General features: G+C 39.9%; 1 protein-coding gene across 2 annotated transcripts; it reads right to left on the bottom strand.

Moving 5' to 3' along the window:
- Nucleotides 1–3356: 3356 nt before the first annotated feature.
- Nucleotides 3357–6872, bottom strand: irx4b (iroquois homeobox 4b). Of its 2 annotated transcripts, none has more exons than XM_067507184.1 (6): nt 6253–6872; nt 5704–5863; nt 5320–5426; nt 4785–4941; nt 4529–4682; nt 3357–4431 (listed from the first exon to the last, which is right to left on the bottom strand). In XM_067507184.1, the coding sequence occupies exons 1-6, from the start codon at nt 6357–6359 to the stop codon at nt 3848–3850; spliced, it is 1269 nt and encodes a 422-aa protein (XP_067363285.1). In that variant the 5' UTR covers nt 6360–6872; the 3' UTR covers nt 3357–3847. The 2 variants fall into 2 exon arrangements, with proteins under 2 accessions (XP_067363285.1, XP_067363291.1); XM_067507190.1 differs by having other exon boundaries at nt 5704–5892; nt 6253–6846.
- Nucleotides 6873–17427: the final 10555 nt, after the last annotated feature.

Below are 17427 nucleotides of genomic sequence, written 5' to 3'. Positions count from 1 at the left end.
TGTCTAGAAGCGAAAGAGACCAAAAGGACCTCAGCAGCAGATCTGGGAGCAGCAAATCTTTCTCACATCCCTACTTACTGAATGAGAGGCAAAACAGAAAACTGACCTTTGGTCGTTGTCTCATGGCGACTCCACTCAGCTCCACTTTAGAGTCAGGTGACAGAGCTTCTGACCTTTACCATGGAAATAATGACTTGTTCTTGTGCCAGGAGCTCAGAGGGTTACTGCAGGGAGCGAGACACCTCTGGCGACATGTGACAGTTTTTGGAGGAGAGAGTTTGCACTCAGCACTTTGATAGCCCCAGAAAACCAAAGTGTGTGTGACAAGAGGCAAGAGACTTAGAACTGTGTGTGCATGTATGTGTGTTTGAGTATACCACAGAGACACAGACAGTGTTGAAAGGAAATAGGTGTCAGACAGAAGGTGCAGAGAGGAGTAATTTGAAGTTGTCAATACTTCCTGTACAGACATTCCAAGATAAATTATAAAAGTGGTTTAGAAATAGTTTCACATAATTTTATGCACAATTCGAAATGTTATAAAAAAATATTTATGCATTACTTTTTTGCACAGAACAAAGTCTTTTGCTGATCCAATTTATGTCAGTTCTTCCATAACACATACAAAGCCAAATAACTCCTGGTGGTGTGAATCAGACAAGTAAACAGTGAGTCTAAGATTGCCCGACCAGTACAGCAACACAGTGAGGCTTAATCACATTATATGGCCGAGGGAGCGGGCCTTCGTGTCAGACTGACTGTTGAGTGGCTCACTTGTCTGTCGAGAGCAGACAGAGGTGAGGTGAGACAAGTGGAGGGAAAGGGGGAGAAGAGGGGGTTGGGGGTCTGGAGGATGGGGAATGAGAGAGATGTGGGTTAGGGAACGAGTAGGGAAGGGAAGCTGAGTGATGGCTGGGGGAGTGAGGGGAGAACAGTGGGAGAGTTAAGTAGAGTACGTTACAGAGTGTGAAAAACTGAGGTGAAGAGAGACGATTGTGCAGAATCCTCACAAGAGAAAAATGTAAATTACCAACAAAATTGTGCCATATACTTACTTTTGGCTGGATTTTGCAACACAATACTTGTTAAAAGTGGTTTAAAGTCATAAGTTTTGGTCTTTAAACCTTCTCTAAGAGGAACTATTCGGAAAACCCTGCAGTGTGATTGTTAAAATGAAACAGTCAAAATGTTTTTTAGAAGTTTATGTAAAACAATTTTACGTGTTATTAATAAAGATATTAAACACTTTCTGGAGAACACTGACAAATGTCAGGGATTTAGAGCAGCTATAATCAATATTTTTATATTAGCAATTAGCAATTAATTATATTAGCAATTCAGTATGTATAATATGAAGGTTTGTATCTTCCACTTAATAGAACAAATATTTGTTATTTGGTTTAATTTGGTTTTCTGTCATGTAACTATAGCTTTATCTTTTAATTGAGACTCATAGTAATGATGGTAAACATAGTGGAGAATTTAGTAGGCATAGAGCCTGATATTCAGCTCACAGACATGAGAACAGAAGAAAAGAAGATGAATATTTTAGTCTTTTATTCACTAGGTGGCCAAAACATAGCTTTTTAAAATCGCGTCACACCTGCTGGAGTTTTTTTAGTTTACTAGATCATCAGTAAATGTTAATGTTTGTAATGTGGTCTTGCTTTTTTTTACCTTCAAATGTCCTGCAATCCGTTATTGCCTTTTTAAAGTTAACGTATGTGACTTTTTGAATATTTGTTTTTCCTAGAAATGTGCTCCAAATGTGGAGAGGTGCTTTACTGTGACTGTGACTAATTGACCAGCACTGGCAGCAGTGCAGATATTCGTATTTACTTCTGAAAGTTTTTGAGTGTTTTGCACTTTCTCCACATACCCTCAAAAACTTTTTAATACAACCTCACATTTATAAAATAAATCCAATTATTTTTGAAAGAAAAGGAATAAAGACAACCATACTTATTTTAACAACTGGAATGAAGATAGATTCAATTTAGTGTTTGACACTAAAGTGCACTATAATGTGGTATTGTCCTCAAGCTCTACTCAGCAGATGAGTTACTGCTCAAACAGCTAACAGGGAGAACCAGCTTGGCCCTATACCTCTTAACCCCACTCAGCACTTGGCCTATGTCTTATCTGACTGCCACTCTACTGAATATCCTGCATGACACCACCACCTCTTCTTTTAAAGTCCTATCCACCTCAAGATTGTCATAAAGGAAGCACAATTGTATCTGTTTTTAGACAGTTTGAACAAAGAAAAAAGTAAAATACATATATACAACCCAAGTAAGATCCTGTCTGACAGTGAGTGGAAAAAAGGAACTTTACCGAAATAAAAAATCAGATGTCATTATTTATCATCCTAAATCTTACTTATTTATAAGCCAGAAACAGAATGAAATTCTCGGTTGAATTCATCCTGAATTATTTAACCCGAAATGGTTAATTCCATACAAAGCCCAGGCAGATCCCTCCTCTGTTCTGATAAATACTTTATCACTGTTCCTAAATCGAAAACAAGAGGAGAGAGATGGGAGTGAAAAAAATATGTTCTCATTATTTCATATTGTGCTTTCTTTTAGATGTTTTGTTTGCTACATTTGGGAAGTTTTTTAAAACAATTGAAGTTTTTAGAAATTTATTTTTTATAAAACATTTAGGCCTGATGAGCGTCATGTCTTTGTTTATTTCAATTATGTTTCTTATTATTGCTTGTAAATCACTGAAGTGGATAAAGATGTGACACTTGCTTGAAATTACTTAAGAGGTTTTATGAAGCATTTTGTGGGTGGTGGATTTCCTTGCAGTCCCAAGTTGACAAAGTCAAAATTCACCTAATGAAATGGGACGCATCGCTGATTGCAGCTATATCTGGAGCCGAGGTGGAAGTGGCATCGATTTAACAATTTAGCAGCACCGTCCTCTGTGTGTTTCTATTAGTCACAGCTGAATACCACCCACTTCCCCTTTTCCACTTTCTCAAAATACACACACAATGCTGCAAAGGTATATTCTACAATTCCTCGGCCGGACTTTTTTTTTTTTTTCAAACCTTTATTTGCTTGTGGTAGTCACTCTCTTTTGCAAGAATGTTTGGATCATTAACACACAAACACACAGACATACACACACACACACTGGAGCAAGATTAAACTACCAACCTTCAGTCACCAATAGTCCACCGCTGCCCCATTTATAAATTCTAAGGTGACACCACTAGTGGTTTAAGCACAGTGGACATCTAATGTAAGAGCACACTCAGAGAACTTTGCCATGCTATAGATTACACCTTTTATTTCCGTGACTCAGTGCATCTTCAAGCTATAGTGCAAGTGTACAATATTGAATAAGTGTATGAACCTTGCTGCAGAAAAGGTGACAGTTGTTTGCTCATATTTGACTAATTATGCAGGCCATTAGAGTCTGTCAGGAAGTACGGGCCTCTCTGTGTCCACATAGGTACATAGAGTTTCAATTGACGTAAATTGTCGTTCGATAAACCCCTTCCCTCCAAACGTCATTTGTCCAATCATAGCTTAGGAACTATAGCTGGGCACACCGGGTCTGCCAAGCTTTCAGTTCCTCCACCTGCCGATGCAGTGTCGACAAGACTGATGTAAGTAATACTCTGCATTTAAAGAGTTTTGATGATGTTGTCTTTTTTGAGCCTGTTACATGGGTCGGCAGTGTGGATGCCAACTTTTTGCTTTAGTTTCAATCATTTAGCTTGAAAGCTTGACAGGCTTAGTCAACAGTCAACTGATCAAATCACAACAACAAAATATAGGTTTTACATTTTAAGTCCTCTAAACAATCCATTGAGGATGTATTGGTTGGACTACAAAGACGATGCAGATCTAACCATTTCAAAGGACTGTCCAGATGTTCTGTTGTCTGTTGCAGCATCACTTAAGCCATTCCACACCTCAGCTGTTCTGTGGTGTTGGAATGGGGAATCATGGAAAACTCCATCCACCCATTCTCTGAGTGTGGTGACTGGTGATTCCTGTTGCCCCTCTGCCTTCGTGAGTCCCATATTTGATGGGTACACATGAGAGGAGGACCCGGTCGACGACAGCATACATGATGGGTATTCTGGCTGTAAGCTGACATCCAGAGACGCTGCAGTGTGAGCAATAGACCAGATTTTTGGCTTAGTCTCTGTGCTTCGAATGTCTGCATTAGGATAGAAGGAGTTGTGTCGATGTTGAACCGGCGTGAGTTTAGGACAATCTGGGGACAATCTGTCTTTTCCATGCAGTGGTTCTGAGTTGTGTGTAAGGTGCCCATGTGGAATGTCTGTGCTCGGCTTTGTGTCATTGTCCTCTTGGAGGAATTCTGGTTTCGGTTCACAGTCAGAAGCATCCGACTCTAGCAGGTCGAAGTCCTCAAGATCGCTCTGCAAGTCTGCACACTGTTGATCTGCAATAACGAATGATGTAGATAAGTATGTGCAACGTTGAGTAAACCTTCGAGCAACATGTCCTGATAGGTTGTTTTAGTTTTAGGCCCTACTTACCAGGAAGGTCTTTGTCACTCTTCAATGGCTTCTCCACTTCCTCCCTGTCATCATCGTGGCCTTGGTCATCAGAGCTTTTACAAGCCCGGGGTGACCACGTCACCTTGTTCTCCTTCTTAAGCCTCCTGCGAGCATTGGCAAACCATGTAGACACCTGAAAGAGTAAAAAAAAAAGGAGGTCAGGAAGGAAGATTAAATAACAGGAAATGGAGAAGAAAATCTAAATCATTTGCAACTAAAATTAATTGATTCTCACCTGTGTAAGGGTCATTCTGGTAATAATAGCAAGCATTATCTTCTCTCCTTTTGTGGGGTAAGGATTCTTTTGGTGCTCATGCAGCCAAGCCTTCAGGGTGCTGGTGGTCTCTCGGGTGGCATTTTTACGACGGGAAGTACCATCTGAGCAGGAATACCTTAACAAAATGACAATCAACATAATATCACGTGAAATTAATTTACTATGAAAAAGACTTTCCTAATTTATGAGTAATTGTTGATACTGAAATCATACGTTATAGGAGCCCAAAGAGTAAGTGCAATGAAAATCCAGCTGTAAAACCTGTACCAGCTCCAGAAACTAAAGCCCAGTAAGGATATTACAGCTGTAATCTAATACTCTTGTAGTAACGCCAAGACACTGAAAAATATGAGGTCACTGCAAGGTTGCTATAGACACACTAGAAATATTTTTCATAACAGTTGGAGATAACAGTGCTTTGTATCATGGTATAAATATATTCACATTTTAAATCAACAAAATAAGGGCACAATCGACCCAGGCTCTGACTTACCCAAATCTGTCATAGGGATATTGTCCAAAAGTGTATTCGTAAGCATAGTAGGCAGGAGTCTGAGACGTCCCCAAAGATGCAGCTTCGTCTTTGGGATCTAGGGGACCCTGAAAATATTGGCAAGAAACTAGTATAAATGCTTGGCTAATCACAATCCATAAGCACTCTTGGCTGGCACTCCAAAGGGGTTTTAGCTCGAAAATTATCTTGTATACAGTTCACAAATAATATTTCCATCTTATCGTAAAACGTATCTGCTCTTCAAACACTTAGTTGGTACTTTTCATCAAAAGTACCAAAAGTAGTGCACTTGTGAGCAATTGACTAGTTTTGAAAGAATGCTATAGAGTTCACAATGAACAAAAGATGAAATGTGAAACTCACTCTGGAATAGAGAGCCGCGGCGTCGCTGGTGCAGGTATTATAGTAACCTTGGCTCTTTGGAAAAGGGCCGCTGTAGACCCCGATGCCGGTGCCAGAGGTGAGCTGATGACCCGGCGAGCGCAGCACCGGGTGGGACGGAGGAGATCCGGGCTCCAGACAACTGGCCAAAGAGCTGGAGCTCATCAAAAACTTTGGCAAGAGATTCGCAAACATAGCTTAATTTGTCTCAATGGATCACGACTGAGATAGAAACCATGAGGTCTTTTAAAACCGCGTGAAATAAAAATAACTTTAAGGCTGTTTATACGCTGTTATACACTGATGTTGTTTCAGGGTTATAGATTTTTAAAATAAAAATGTATACATGAAAATCAAACCGTTTACAATAATAACTTATCATCATGTCACATTTGATAAAGACAGCAAAGGTAAAACTATACATATTGGCTGTTCTAGAAGTAAAACTTCATCCTTTATTTCTTTTAATTAGGTGAACATCCGGTGAACATAACTAAGTACGATAGGCATGAAAAATGATATAGGCTGTACCTGCGGTGTGGTGGAGTACGTGTATCCCAGCTGTGAGTACGCCATGGCTCAAACAAGATCAGAGAAGCAAACCCAGGAGCGCAGACTCGGGACGACATCCAAAGCATCCGTGCCAAAAGTAGACCGTTGCCTCTGAGACTAGTTCTGAAGTACTAGTTTGCCTGTCACCTTTTCAGTCTTAAAATGATGCATATCATCTACCGCCGTATCCAAACGGAGAAACGCAGACATTTACGCACCACTTTTACGCATCACGTTTAACAGCTTTTAGGAGTTTCAAACTTCTTGGCTTCCGTTGCAGTTCCACCCCACTCGCCTAAAGCTCCCGCATTCTGTAGCGTCTCTGTTGTCTTTCAATTCATAGCGAGTTTAGTGCGTGCGTGACTGTGCGCGCGTGTGTGTACATGTGTGAGCGATCAAACCATGCAGCTCCCTGGGATGCGCTCTTTGGTTTTAAGGCGCGTGTCTCTGACGTCAGCCTGGACTCTCTAGCTCGGTGTTCATATCTAGATGAAGAAGTTCACATAATTTATTCCTTTCCAGTTTGCAGGAAAAGGGCTTCACGCCCCACCCCAGTACTCCCTAGGCATAATGAGAATATGATCAGCTCTCTTCTCTCAAATAAACACATGGTTGCAAACATGCAGACAGACACAGACACTCCTACACACTCTCTCACACACGCACGCACACAAAGCGCTATGGCCAGAGGGGACGATCAGGAACTGATGCGTTGACACCACATTGACACTGGATGATTGATGACTACAACCTGATATTAACATAATCGTTTTGCACTGCAGTTTAGATAAGTTGCCACCACAGAGAAATCTCCCTGTCATCCACATATTCATGAGAGGGGAAATTTCAGATATCCTCCAAGCAAATTAATCAAAGAATAAACACTCTCTGCATTCCCTTGAGTAAGCACCTTTACCAACTGAATAACTTGTCATGTTTTTGTAACAGTCTTAATCTGTTCTGATGAAGTGGAAACACTTGTTTAATTTTTTTTTCAATACACCCTTAGGTTTTTATTTATTTCTATGATTAAGCGGTTAAAGACATGGGCAAATAAAGAGTAGATTGTGTTGAACATCCTCATATCAATTTCTACAAAAAAAACAAAAGAGGCAGCGAGAAAGGAGCAATGAACTGTAGGAAAATTTGTGGCAGGGGTTTACAGTTGCTTTAAAGTATTTAAATATTCTTACCCTGTTTAAATTGCTTTTTGTTTCAATGTCAAATACCCATTTTAGCAAATATTACATGCAGTACGATAAAAGCTTGGCATGTAAATATGAGCGGACTTTGACTCATCTGGTAGTCTTCCACAAACCTCCGTGCTGCGGGTTCAATTTCTGTAACAACACTATCAAACATGTGCACCTGTCCAACAAAAATTTCCCAAAAGTCAAAGTTATGTTCAATTGAGAGGTTACTATGTGTGTTTGTTGGTACGTAACTAGCATTTTAGTGAACAGTGTGAAATATCGATCTTATTGATCACAAGCCTTTGAATCAAACTTAACCCATTGGTGACTGTACATTGTAAGTGGAATAGTAGTTATTTACTCTCTCTTATATTGGAAGAGGAGAGAATGAAGAAATAAAAAACAAAAGGAGTGTTTGGTAAAAAGCTTTATAAGACAACCAATATTAAGAAAATCAAGTGGACGAGAGGGAAAGCCCAAAGAGAAAACTTGGGGAGCTGAGGAAATCATTAAGAGTCGGGGGATCTGAAATGGTGCAAGGGGATGTGGAGGGGTAAAAGGACAAAATATTCCCAGTGCACCCAGAGTAAGGCTGAAACAACAGAGCTGCATCACCAGAAAACATCTTAGGCCCCAGCGGGGAGAAGGCATCTGTGTACCGGCACTTGATTGACATTCCATTTGTCCCGTGAAAGGTGCTCATATACTGAACACAAACTAACTGTCTCTCCCTCATCTGTGCTCAAAGCCTGGAAATGAAGTTATCTCCCCATGCTTGTGTTGCACGGCTTCACACAAAACATATGTCACTCAAAGAGAATGGCAATTTGCTTAGCCAGTGACAATGAACATGATTGTGTTTAATCTTGCTTTCATGTACAGAAGTTTATGGGAAAAATAACTATCGAGGTATAGTTGAAAGAGCAGACCTTGGAGAGTATAGATTTAACTTCCCCCGTATTTGTTACCTTCTTCCTTAGTAAAGACAATAAATATAAAGCATGCATTACATATGAAGGTGCATACAATATGTTATACCCTTCTCTGGATATTCAATTGACTACTTATGTATTAATATATGTTGTGTTTATAAATTTATGGGCAGTCCTATATTTTATGGCTCTGCATTCGTTAGATCATGATTATACCTTTCTGATCTTGGTCCCCTCACTGAATCATTTATTGAAGTTGCTCCAACGAGTAAAAGGGTTGACATTTTTTTTATTCTCTTCTTCCTGTTTCCAGCTCTAGCTATTACACAATAGAAGGGGCACGAGGGTTAATGATAGAAGCATGTTAATGTAGAAGGGGGAGGCGGAGGAATTGGTGCTGCAAGTGTTCGGAAGAGAGGGCCAAACAACTCCAATCGCAAGGTCTTTCAATCACATCGCGCTGCATTTGAGTATTTTCTAGTCTGAAATTTATGCAACTTTAATCACTGTTTAACATGTAGATGCTTTTTGAGCCTTCATGTTTGGTTTTATCTGTTTCACCTTAGTGTCTGGAGATGAAGTGCCTAATTTGAGCTTTTAAAAACCTGAGTGGAAATATGGATTTATTGTTTTTTGAGCTTTGTTTGGATAAGACAGTCTGTAAAGCTTTCAGACAAAAGCACTTCATGCACTTGCCAAGAGACAAATAAGAAGATAAATCAAAATTTTGTGTCTCTATGCTAAATATGAAGTTTTAGCCACCATCGAATCAACCTAGCTTAGCATTGGAGCCAGGACACAGAAAGCCAACTGTTGGCTATTGACCTAGTTTTTGAGTTGTGTCCTGCACCAGTCAGATCCCCATCTCCATCTTTATTGAAGATTCAGCATTGTTCACCTTAGTAAATTGGTGTCAAAAAGACCAAATTAACAACAATGCAAGTATTTGTAATTTATCAAACATTTAGAACAATTAGAAGTAGTTATGTACCGTCAGTGGTGAGCAAGAGTGGTGTAAAAAAATTGTACGGTTATAGTTTGTTTATAGTTATACATATGTGGTCAAGTGCAGAACATATGCTACATATGTGGTGTGTTCAAGTGCCACTTGTTATCTCGGGCAAAAGGCATGTCTATTCAGTTCCTTTTCTTTCACATCTGCTTGGTGTGTTACGGCCTTTAGGAGTAAAAATAGAAGCAACGTTAAAGTGGGTGTGCCTGGCCAACAAATGGATGAAGCCATGGCATCACATGTGATATGGGAAGTCTTGGTTGGGTTGTTGAAGGTTTTTGTATTCATTGGTGGATTTTGTTCCACTCTTAAGCTTGCTGTTTCTGGTCTATATGCTAAATTAAGCTATGCAACTGCTAGCTCTTGTTTTATATTTATCAAATATGAGAGTGGAATTGATCGTTACATCTAAAGTTCAACTTCCTTTAAAATCTTTGTAGGCTTGACGACAACAAACGATATCAAATTTCTTCACATACCATTTTTGTCTAAGTTCTTCTTTCTGAAATCTGATTGAAATGGCTACATTAAGGGTTTCTAAAGTGAAGTGAAACAAAATTAGGAAAAATGCCTTTCCCAGCCTAGACTTAATTTTCTCGCATTTGGTTTACCTAAATAAACACACTGGGAGCACAAAGTAACTTTTCCACCTTTATTCCATCTTCTGCTCTGTGGAACAAAGCATAGCTATTCAGAAAGAGAGAAGAGGACTGAGGGAGGAAGCAATAAATGGATCATGAGCAAAGAAAAGAGAAATTTCTTTTTCTCTCCAAGACACAAGCTACAGCAGCTGCTTCTTGTTAAGCACCAACCAAGTACAAGTACAAACCAGGATAGATCTGATCCACAAACAAGGCTGCCAGGACCGAGTGCCTGTCTGACCAGTGAGCAGAAGCCATGTTATCTGCTTTCTAATAGGAACTTCATGGAAGATCTGGAGCTGCTGAACTCTGAGTGGGATACTATAAATGTCCCGGTCTTCCTCATCAATGATGTAAGACACGGGTACAGAGACAAGCTAAGCCTCTTAGCCGCTGCACTGTCTGTGTGGAAGAGTGTGTGTGTGTGTGTGTGTGTGTGTGTGTGTGTGTGTGTGTGTGTGTGTGTGTGTGTGTGTGTGTGTGTGTGTGTGTGTGTGTGTGTGTGAGAGAGAGAGAGTGTGTGTGTGTGTGAGTGTGAGTGTGTGTGTGTGTGTGTGTGTGTGTGTGTGTGTGTGTGTGTAAAAGAGGTGGATGGACACAGGCAGAGAGGGAGAGAGGTTTAGGCTACACTCAGCTCTTAAGAGTGTGTACAGTTTGCGTTGAGCCCCTAGAGGCCAACTGTATTCTTCCCTATCATTTCCACTTCATTACTGCAGCAGCACACATACATTATTCAGCTCGCCAAGTCTCAGTCCACAGGGACCGATAGAGCCTTTAACAAACTAACCTTAACTCTCCCACTGATCTTTGTTCTGTTTATTTGTTGTTCATCACAAACAGAGTCATTGCTCTCTCTCTGTTCTTTAGAGTCATTTGGTCCACGTTTTTAAATTTCATTGACATTGATTCTTCAATTTATTTTAATGAAACCCATGTGTTTTTATAACACATGTCTTTATACCATCATTGTTTGGGTGACCACAGAGGCAACTGAAGTGAATAATGATAATATAACTGCAAAATGTACTGTGTTTTTAATGGGGTATGTTTTTCTTCTGACCTAATTAAAACCAATAAAAGTGTTGCTGCTCTTTGGTTTACTATTAGTTTTACCACTGGTTACTACCAATACTGGCATTGCACTGAATGTTCTCGTGTATTTTTATATTTAAGATGGGCTATGCATGAACAGTGATATCACAGGAGTTGTTCACGGACATATAAAAAGTTACCAATAAGACCACAGAGAGTTTTAAGGTCCCAGATAAACCTGACAAAACCTCAGTAGCATAAAAATCTATATAATTCCTGAAATACAGGAGATGAAAATCACTTGTACTTAATTATGATTTACAGTGTCTTAGAGGCTCAGAGAGGATAATGTCTAACATATTTTATTTCTTGTAGTAGGCTGAAACATGGCATTTATAGGCAAGAAGAAAAAGAAAAAGTTGTGAGGTGACAGTGCAAAAACTGTTTGGTTGAGTGGCAAAATGTTTCCAACCAAGCAGAAGAATAAGTCCAGTTGAAATGATTCAACCTTTTGATAACCAAACCGGGAAGACTGAAAACCTTCACCGTGATAAATTAGCTTTTTCTTCACCTACTGGAGAGGTTTGTAACTTCCATGCTGAATTCAAACTCAAGAATAACTTGAATGTATTTAATGCAGTACAAGTACTGCAATTAAGTGCAAATTCTTACTCTTAATGATTTCCTGAGCTCCCCAAGCTACAGTTTCACTTCACTTTCTTTTCAGCCACTTTTGAACTTATCTATTCAGTCACTTTTCAGACTAGAACTTTAGAAAAAGACAACAAACAAGGACATTATTAACTGCATGATACTGTTAATGAGTGTACCAGTGGTTTTCAACTATAATAGCTTGTGACCCTGAAACAATGGGTCATATCGACAATGGCTACTAATTGCAGTTACACATTTTCCCTTTAGAATATTATAATTTACTGATTAAAATGGACTGAACTTTGTAACTGTATTTAAAATAATTAAATTAGGTTTACTTTGACCAGATCCAGCTGTTAAATTCTGCATACATGTTGTTGCATCTGCATTAACATCATATAATTTCATAATATGTTAATGGATAAAACTTCATCTTAAAAACGTGTATTTTTATGTTCTAAACTTCTTTTATTTTCCCCCACTGCTTCACAGCAACTGCAGCCCCACTGCTCAGACTGCAGGTGCCATCCTCTGGTGGTTTAAAGAATTACAACCTTATTGGCTATGATGAAGTGGGTGTGTGGTGGTGTGAGCCTCCAGTATCAGTCAGCTCAACTTGCAGTAGTTATTGACCAGGGTGAAAAGGTCACCCACAATTTTGTGACTGACCAAAGACAACACAGTGGGTCCGGTTGTCTGCATGCGCTCACTCGGGCGTGGCTACAGATTTCATGTTACATTTCTGACTGGACCTCCCAGCACTTTTGACCACCAGCAGTGTCTGCACTAAAGGTTACACCCATTGTTTCAATGCATTTTGTTACATCATAACAATGTATATTTGTTGTCATATCCCTTATTATTAATCAGTAAAAACAGCCCAGGCTAACATAGCAATGTTCTTTAAACATTAAATTTAAGCACGTGGTTTTCTCCATGTATGAAACAGAAACTTCATTCTCCAGTGATCATTTATTCGTTACTTTTTCACTAAACGCTGTTAAGTGTCTCATCTATTTCTTGTCTACATCCATAGAGTCCTGCAGTTCCTGTGCACCTCACATCAATATAAACAATATTCCACAAAGCATTAATCTACACTAAATTCTTAAAAACTCATGCTATGTGGTTTACCGAGAGTTGCATTGTGATAGCAGTCGATTAAGTGCTTCTTTTTCGAGCACTGACATTCCCCAGAGAGGAGCGGGGCAGTAATTTTCTCAGATTGCCCCTGTGGGAGCAAGACTGCTGGTTTTCTATGTCAACTCCAATCACATCACTAATGGAGAGGCGGGTAAGCATCTGTGACAGTGGGAAACCAGATCTCTACTACCTCAGTGTGTGTGTGCGTGAGTGATTTCGTGTGTTGGTGTGTGTGTTTGCCCCCTTGCAGATAACCAGTTGGCAGGTTTCTGTTTTCCCTGTGCATGTGCATGAGTACACACACACACACACATCTGACAGTGGGTTGCAAGCTGGACAGGGTTAATATACTCCATTAAGCTCTATTACCCTAAACGACTTAGGCAGATGAATGAGGACTCACATTACTCTGCAACTGTGTGTGTGCAAGAATGATGTGTGAATGTGTGTGTGTGTGTTTGTATGTGTGTGTGTATGTGCATGCACACATGCACACAACTCATGTGTAATTACACTGTGAAGATATGTGACCCATGAGTCATCTGTCATTAGCCACAAAGTGAAAAGCAGCAGAGGGTTTTTTTCTCTCTGGGTTACTGTATACTGCCAAAATCCCCATCTTATTGTGTCATTGTTATTCATTGCCGACGCTTAGTCCAAAAAGTGTCACTTTACTAAAACATGTTCCAAATCTGCTAATATGAGGAAATAATTTGAGCCAATTTCCAATACAAATCAACTTATTTTGAGAATTTTTTTATAACTACTAATAATTTTGTCATAATTTTAAGCAGGATCCTGCTTTTTGTGTTCTTTCACAAAAAAAAAAAAAAACACTAAATTCTATGTTTTGGATGAATTCAAATCTTTTGACCCAATGAAGGCCCTTCCCAAATTTATAATTACAAAATATCTGCACCAGGATTCAAGTTAATCCATCTACTTCATTTCAAATCACCGAAGTAGTTTGGATACCGTTCTGATAGATGTAATAATGTTGCAAAAGTAAAAATTTTGACCTGCTGGAAACACTCGAGGAAAAGTACAAATTGACCTGCAAAGTTTGTCGAGATATTTCAGTCTGGACTAATGTGGATGAGCTGACCAACATGACAACATTGCCTCCCTCAGTCCATGCTGCTAGTATGGCTAAAAATCAGTCTCAAAAGTAGTATCAAAAGCTACATTATTGTAATACTATCATTTTTAATTTTTTACTTCTCATTTTTTACTTCATTTTCTTTAAAGTAACATTGACATTTCTATCAAGTTCTGATTATTTCTCCTTGGGTTGTATTTTAAGAAAACAGGATTTTCATGACTTTAATAATAGACAAATTGAGGTAAATATTGCCAGCTTTTCCATACTCCTCTCTAACACATCGGTTTGTCTCAATGGAAGTTGAACAAAGACGCAGCGAGTCGTCAGCCCCCTCGGGACTCTCACAGCAGTACACTAAGCTAAGTTGCTGCTGCACTATAACAAACCAATGGATAAACATTGTTTCAAAATGGCTGAAAGGAGCCAGCGATGCGAACACTCAACCACGAAACCCTCCCTCTGCCCTAATCTGCTTCTTCCCTCAGATTATTGCAATGAATGAGTAGACAACAACAGAAAAGACTTATCACTCCCACCCTTTCATAGTATTTGTTGTGTGTATTTTCCCTGTATATTAAATTTGTCTCCTTTTAAAGACATTGACAATGTTTGCCATTTGTCTGTACGGAACTCGCACCTGCAGCACGACAATAAGTGCAGGCTAAGAAGCAGCACTCGGTAAACTTAGTATTGTGGTGCTTGTTGAATTACCCATGAGTTTTGATACTTCTCTTTTGTGTAAATGCTTAATTCCACTAATCCCTATGCAGGAACAGTGAATGGCGTAAATTCCCTATGATATCTTGTCTAGGCTAAACATTTGCTCACTTACGTATACATTGGGTACAGAAAATTATTCTTTTCACAACATTTCAGCAGATTTAACCCAGTGCCCTGCTTATCCTGCAATGACATGCATTAGCTTCATTGCGCTGGGAGGTACATTTACATTTCAAATTGCAGCTCAGCTGCTATCATGATTTTTTGTTGGCTACTGTGGTGATTATTATAGAATTAATTACTGCTAGTTGTTTTGCTGTGGAAAAATACTCAATTTCCACATTTTAAGTACAGAAATCCATTAGAAATTCCAGACATATTAACTCACATGTTCATTATTTCTTTGGCTGTGAGTCAGAACGTCTCTTCTCTGAGCCCCTCGAGGTCAAGCTCCGTAAAGCCTATTTGGCAATCAAACACTCTCCTTCCCTAACCCTCTTTTGCCTTCTTCCTTCACACACACCTCTCCTGCCCTCTTTCTCTTCTCTTGGCCTTTTCTCTGCCTCATCATCCCCTCCTTGTCTCTTTCTGTTCGGCTGGCCTTCCCAGCAGGGCTATAGAGTTCTAACTTGTCTACATTTACCCCCTCCATTGGCTGACCAATGGGCCCGTCATACGGAGAGTCCCTCCTTTAGCACTCTGTCATTCTTCTTTGAGTCAGCTCATGCTCTCTGTTTTCACGACCTATGACCCCCAGGCCATGGCAACAGTGACAGGAATGTCAGGAGTGATTGGCAGGATAAAGAGCGAAGCCCCTCTCTTCTGCACAAGCGGATTTGAGACACTTTGAGGGGCGAACAATGGTGGATTTGGGCTCGATTGGATCACTGATGAGCTGATGACTGTCAAAAGAGCACGTCGTCTTTACATAAGCCTGATTATCTCTGCATGGTGGAGGAGCGGAGAAGAGTAGGAGGAGTAACCGCTGCAGGGGCTTAGACTGGCAGGGAGTTTACCCCCATGCAGAGTGCCTCGAAAGGGGATAGATGCGCACACGAGGGCCAGGCTATGGGGCCTGCATTTCTCTCACCCACTGGGAGCCAGCCTTTAACAAATCTATTCAGGTGACCGGAGGCCCGCATACATGTGGCCATAATCACAGGAGGATGGCTGAAAGGTGGGAGTGTGAGGGGGATGACACATGGAGACAATCATTGTTCAATCCCTAAGCATCCCATCAAGACGACAGAACAACAGAGAGCAAAAGAAGGAGGCAAAGATATACAGAGAGAGTGAGATGGTGAGAGAAAAGAGCAGTGGGACAGGGAAATCAAAGACAAATCCCCTTCATAATCTGCCTCTTTAATAGGGATTAGACCTCACCAAAGAGAATAACAAAGCACCAATGAAGACTTTATTCACACTGAGAGTTTGAGGGGCTGATACGACTCTGAAAACTGCACAGAAGAGTGTTATTCAGAAGTATTAATAATAGCTGTTCTCCCCACATATGGCTTTTTGCAGTGTGCACTAGTTTTATTTTAGAAAAGTTTTGGGGCAGGTTGGGTGATACGCAACATGAAACCTAAACTTGAAACTCAGAAGAAGTTTCTGCAAGCATCCGCCAAAAAACACTAATCATATTTTGGATCTGCTCTCTTTTTCCGCTCCTTTTATAACAAAACATGTTTTGGGCACGCTGTGTTACTGATTAAACAGCCATTTGATGTCATTTTCAGCTCCATCATGCTAAGCTCACTGATTTCCAACTTTGAAAGAATAACATATTGTCTGGGTACTTGGAAGAACAGTAGTGTGGTCTGGCTGGGATGAAGTGCAGAAAAAGCGAAGTGTGTGTATAAGAGAAAGAGTGGCGGATACTCTTCTCAGCGGTGCTGATGGCAGTCTGTCAGAGCTGGCAGAGGAAGTGAAAATGGCCTCAAGTGTCTGGCTTCTTTCCATGCTGTTCTCACATCAATGACAGCCCTCACTGCATCATCTCACTCTCGCTCTCATTTGCTCTCTTTAGACTCCAGTTTGCTCTTTCTAACTCTTGTTTTCTGACTCTTTCTTACTTGGAGAAAGGGTGCGTGGGTGGCAGAATAGAAAGATGGATGGATGAATTAAGATATACAGACCTTTGAGTGAGGGGAAAATCTCTAGCACATGAAAACACTACCTCAATCACAGCCACATTGTTTTTCCCACACCACATCCACACGTGTCAGGTTTAAAGAGAAAGTTTGGGGATTGTTTTCCCAGCGATGATCCATATCACATGTTTTTACAGTATATATGATTCAATCATCTGCCCCCTGTTAGCTTACTTTAGACTTAATGCTGGAGGAAACACCAGGCAAAAAAAGTCTAAAGGTAACATTTTCTGCCACCAGCTCCTCATTTAAACCAAACAATGCCTTTGAAAAGAAGGAAGCGTGACTCATGCATTGGTGTAATAATAAGTGCAGCTGTTGATTAGCACATGGAAATAGCCACCTGTCCATCAAAACATCCATTATTTTTGTAATAATTGCTTTAACTAATACAGTGCTTGTAAGCCATACTGTATGCCTGGTATATCATTTAGAAATACCAATCTTTTTAAGTTCAAGGTTATTAAATAGTAAACAAATGTAAATTATGAATGATGAAACCAAATGTTGTGGCCACAATTTAAGAGTTAGAGGAGCAGCAGACTTTGTGAAATGCTGCACATTTTTCACAG

Source organism: Channa argus, chromosome 1 (genome assembly GCF_033026475.1).
Source record: "Channa argus isolate prfri chromosome 1, Channa argus male v1.0, whole genome shotgun sequence".
Taxonomy (NCBI): domain Eukaryota; kingdom Metazoa; phylum Chordata; class Actinopteri; order Anabantiformes; family Channidae; genus Channa; species Channa argus.
Note: the sequence above shows the minus strand (reverse complement) of the source record. Positions and strands in the feature narration are given on the sequence as shown.

What these genes read in the sequence shown, in the direction of transcription:
- irx4b (XM_067507184.1), bottom strand. Translation starts at nt 6,359, where the DNA reads ATGCTTTGGATGTCGTCCCGAGTCTGCGCTCCTGGGTTTGCTTCTCTG. An exon ending in CGTACTCCACCACACCGCAG is followed by an intron (nt 5,864 to 6,252) that starts GTACAGCCTATA and finishes CTCTTTGGCCAG; the next exon opens with TTGTCTGGAGCCCGGATCTC. An exon ending in CCAGAATGACCCTTACACAG is followed by an intron (nt 4,683 to 4,784) that starts GTGAGAATCAAT and finishes TTACTCTTTCAG; the next exon opens with GTGTCTACATGGTTTGCCAA.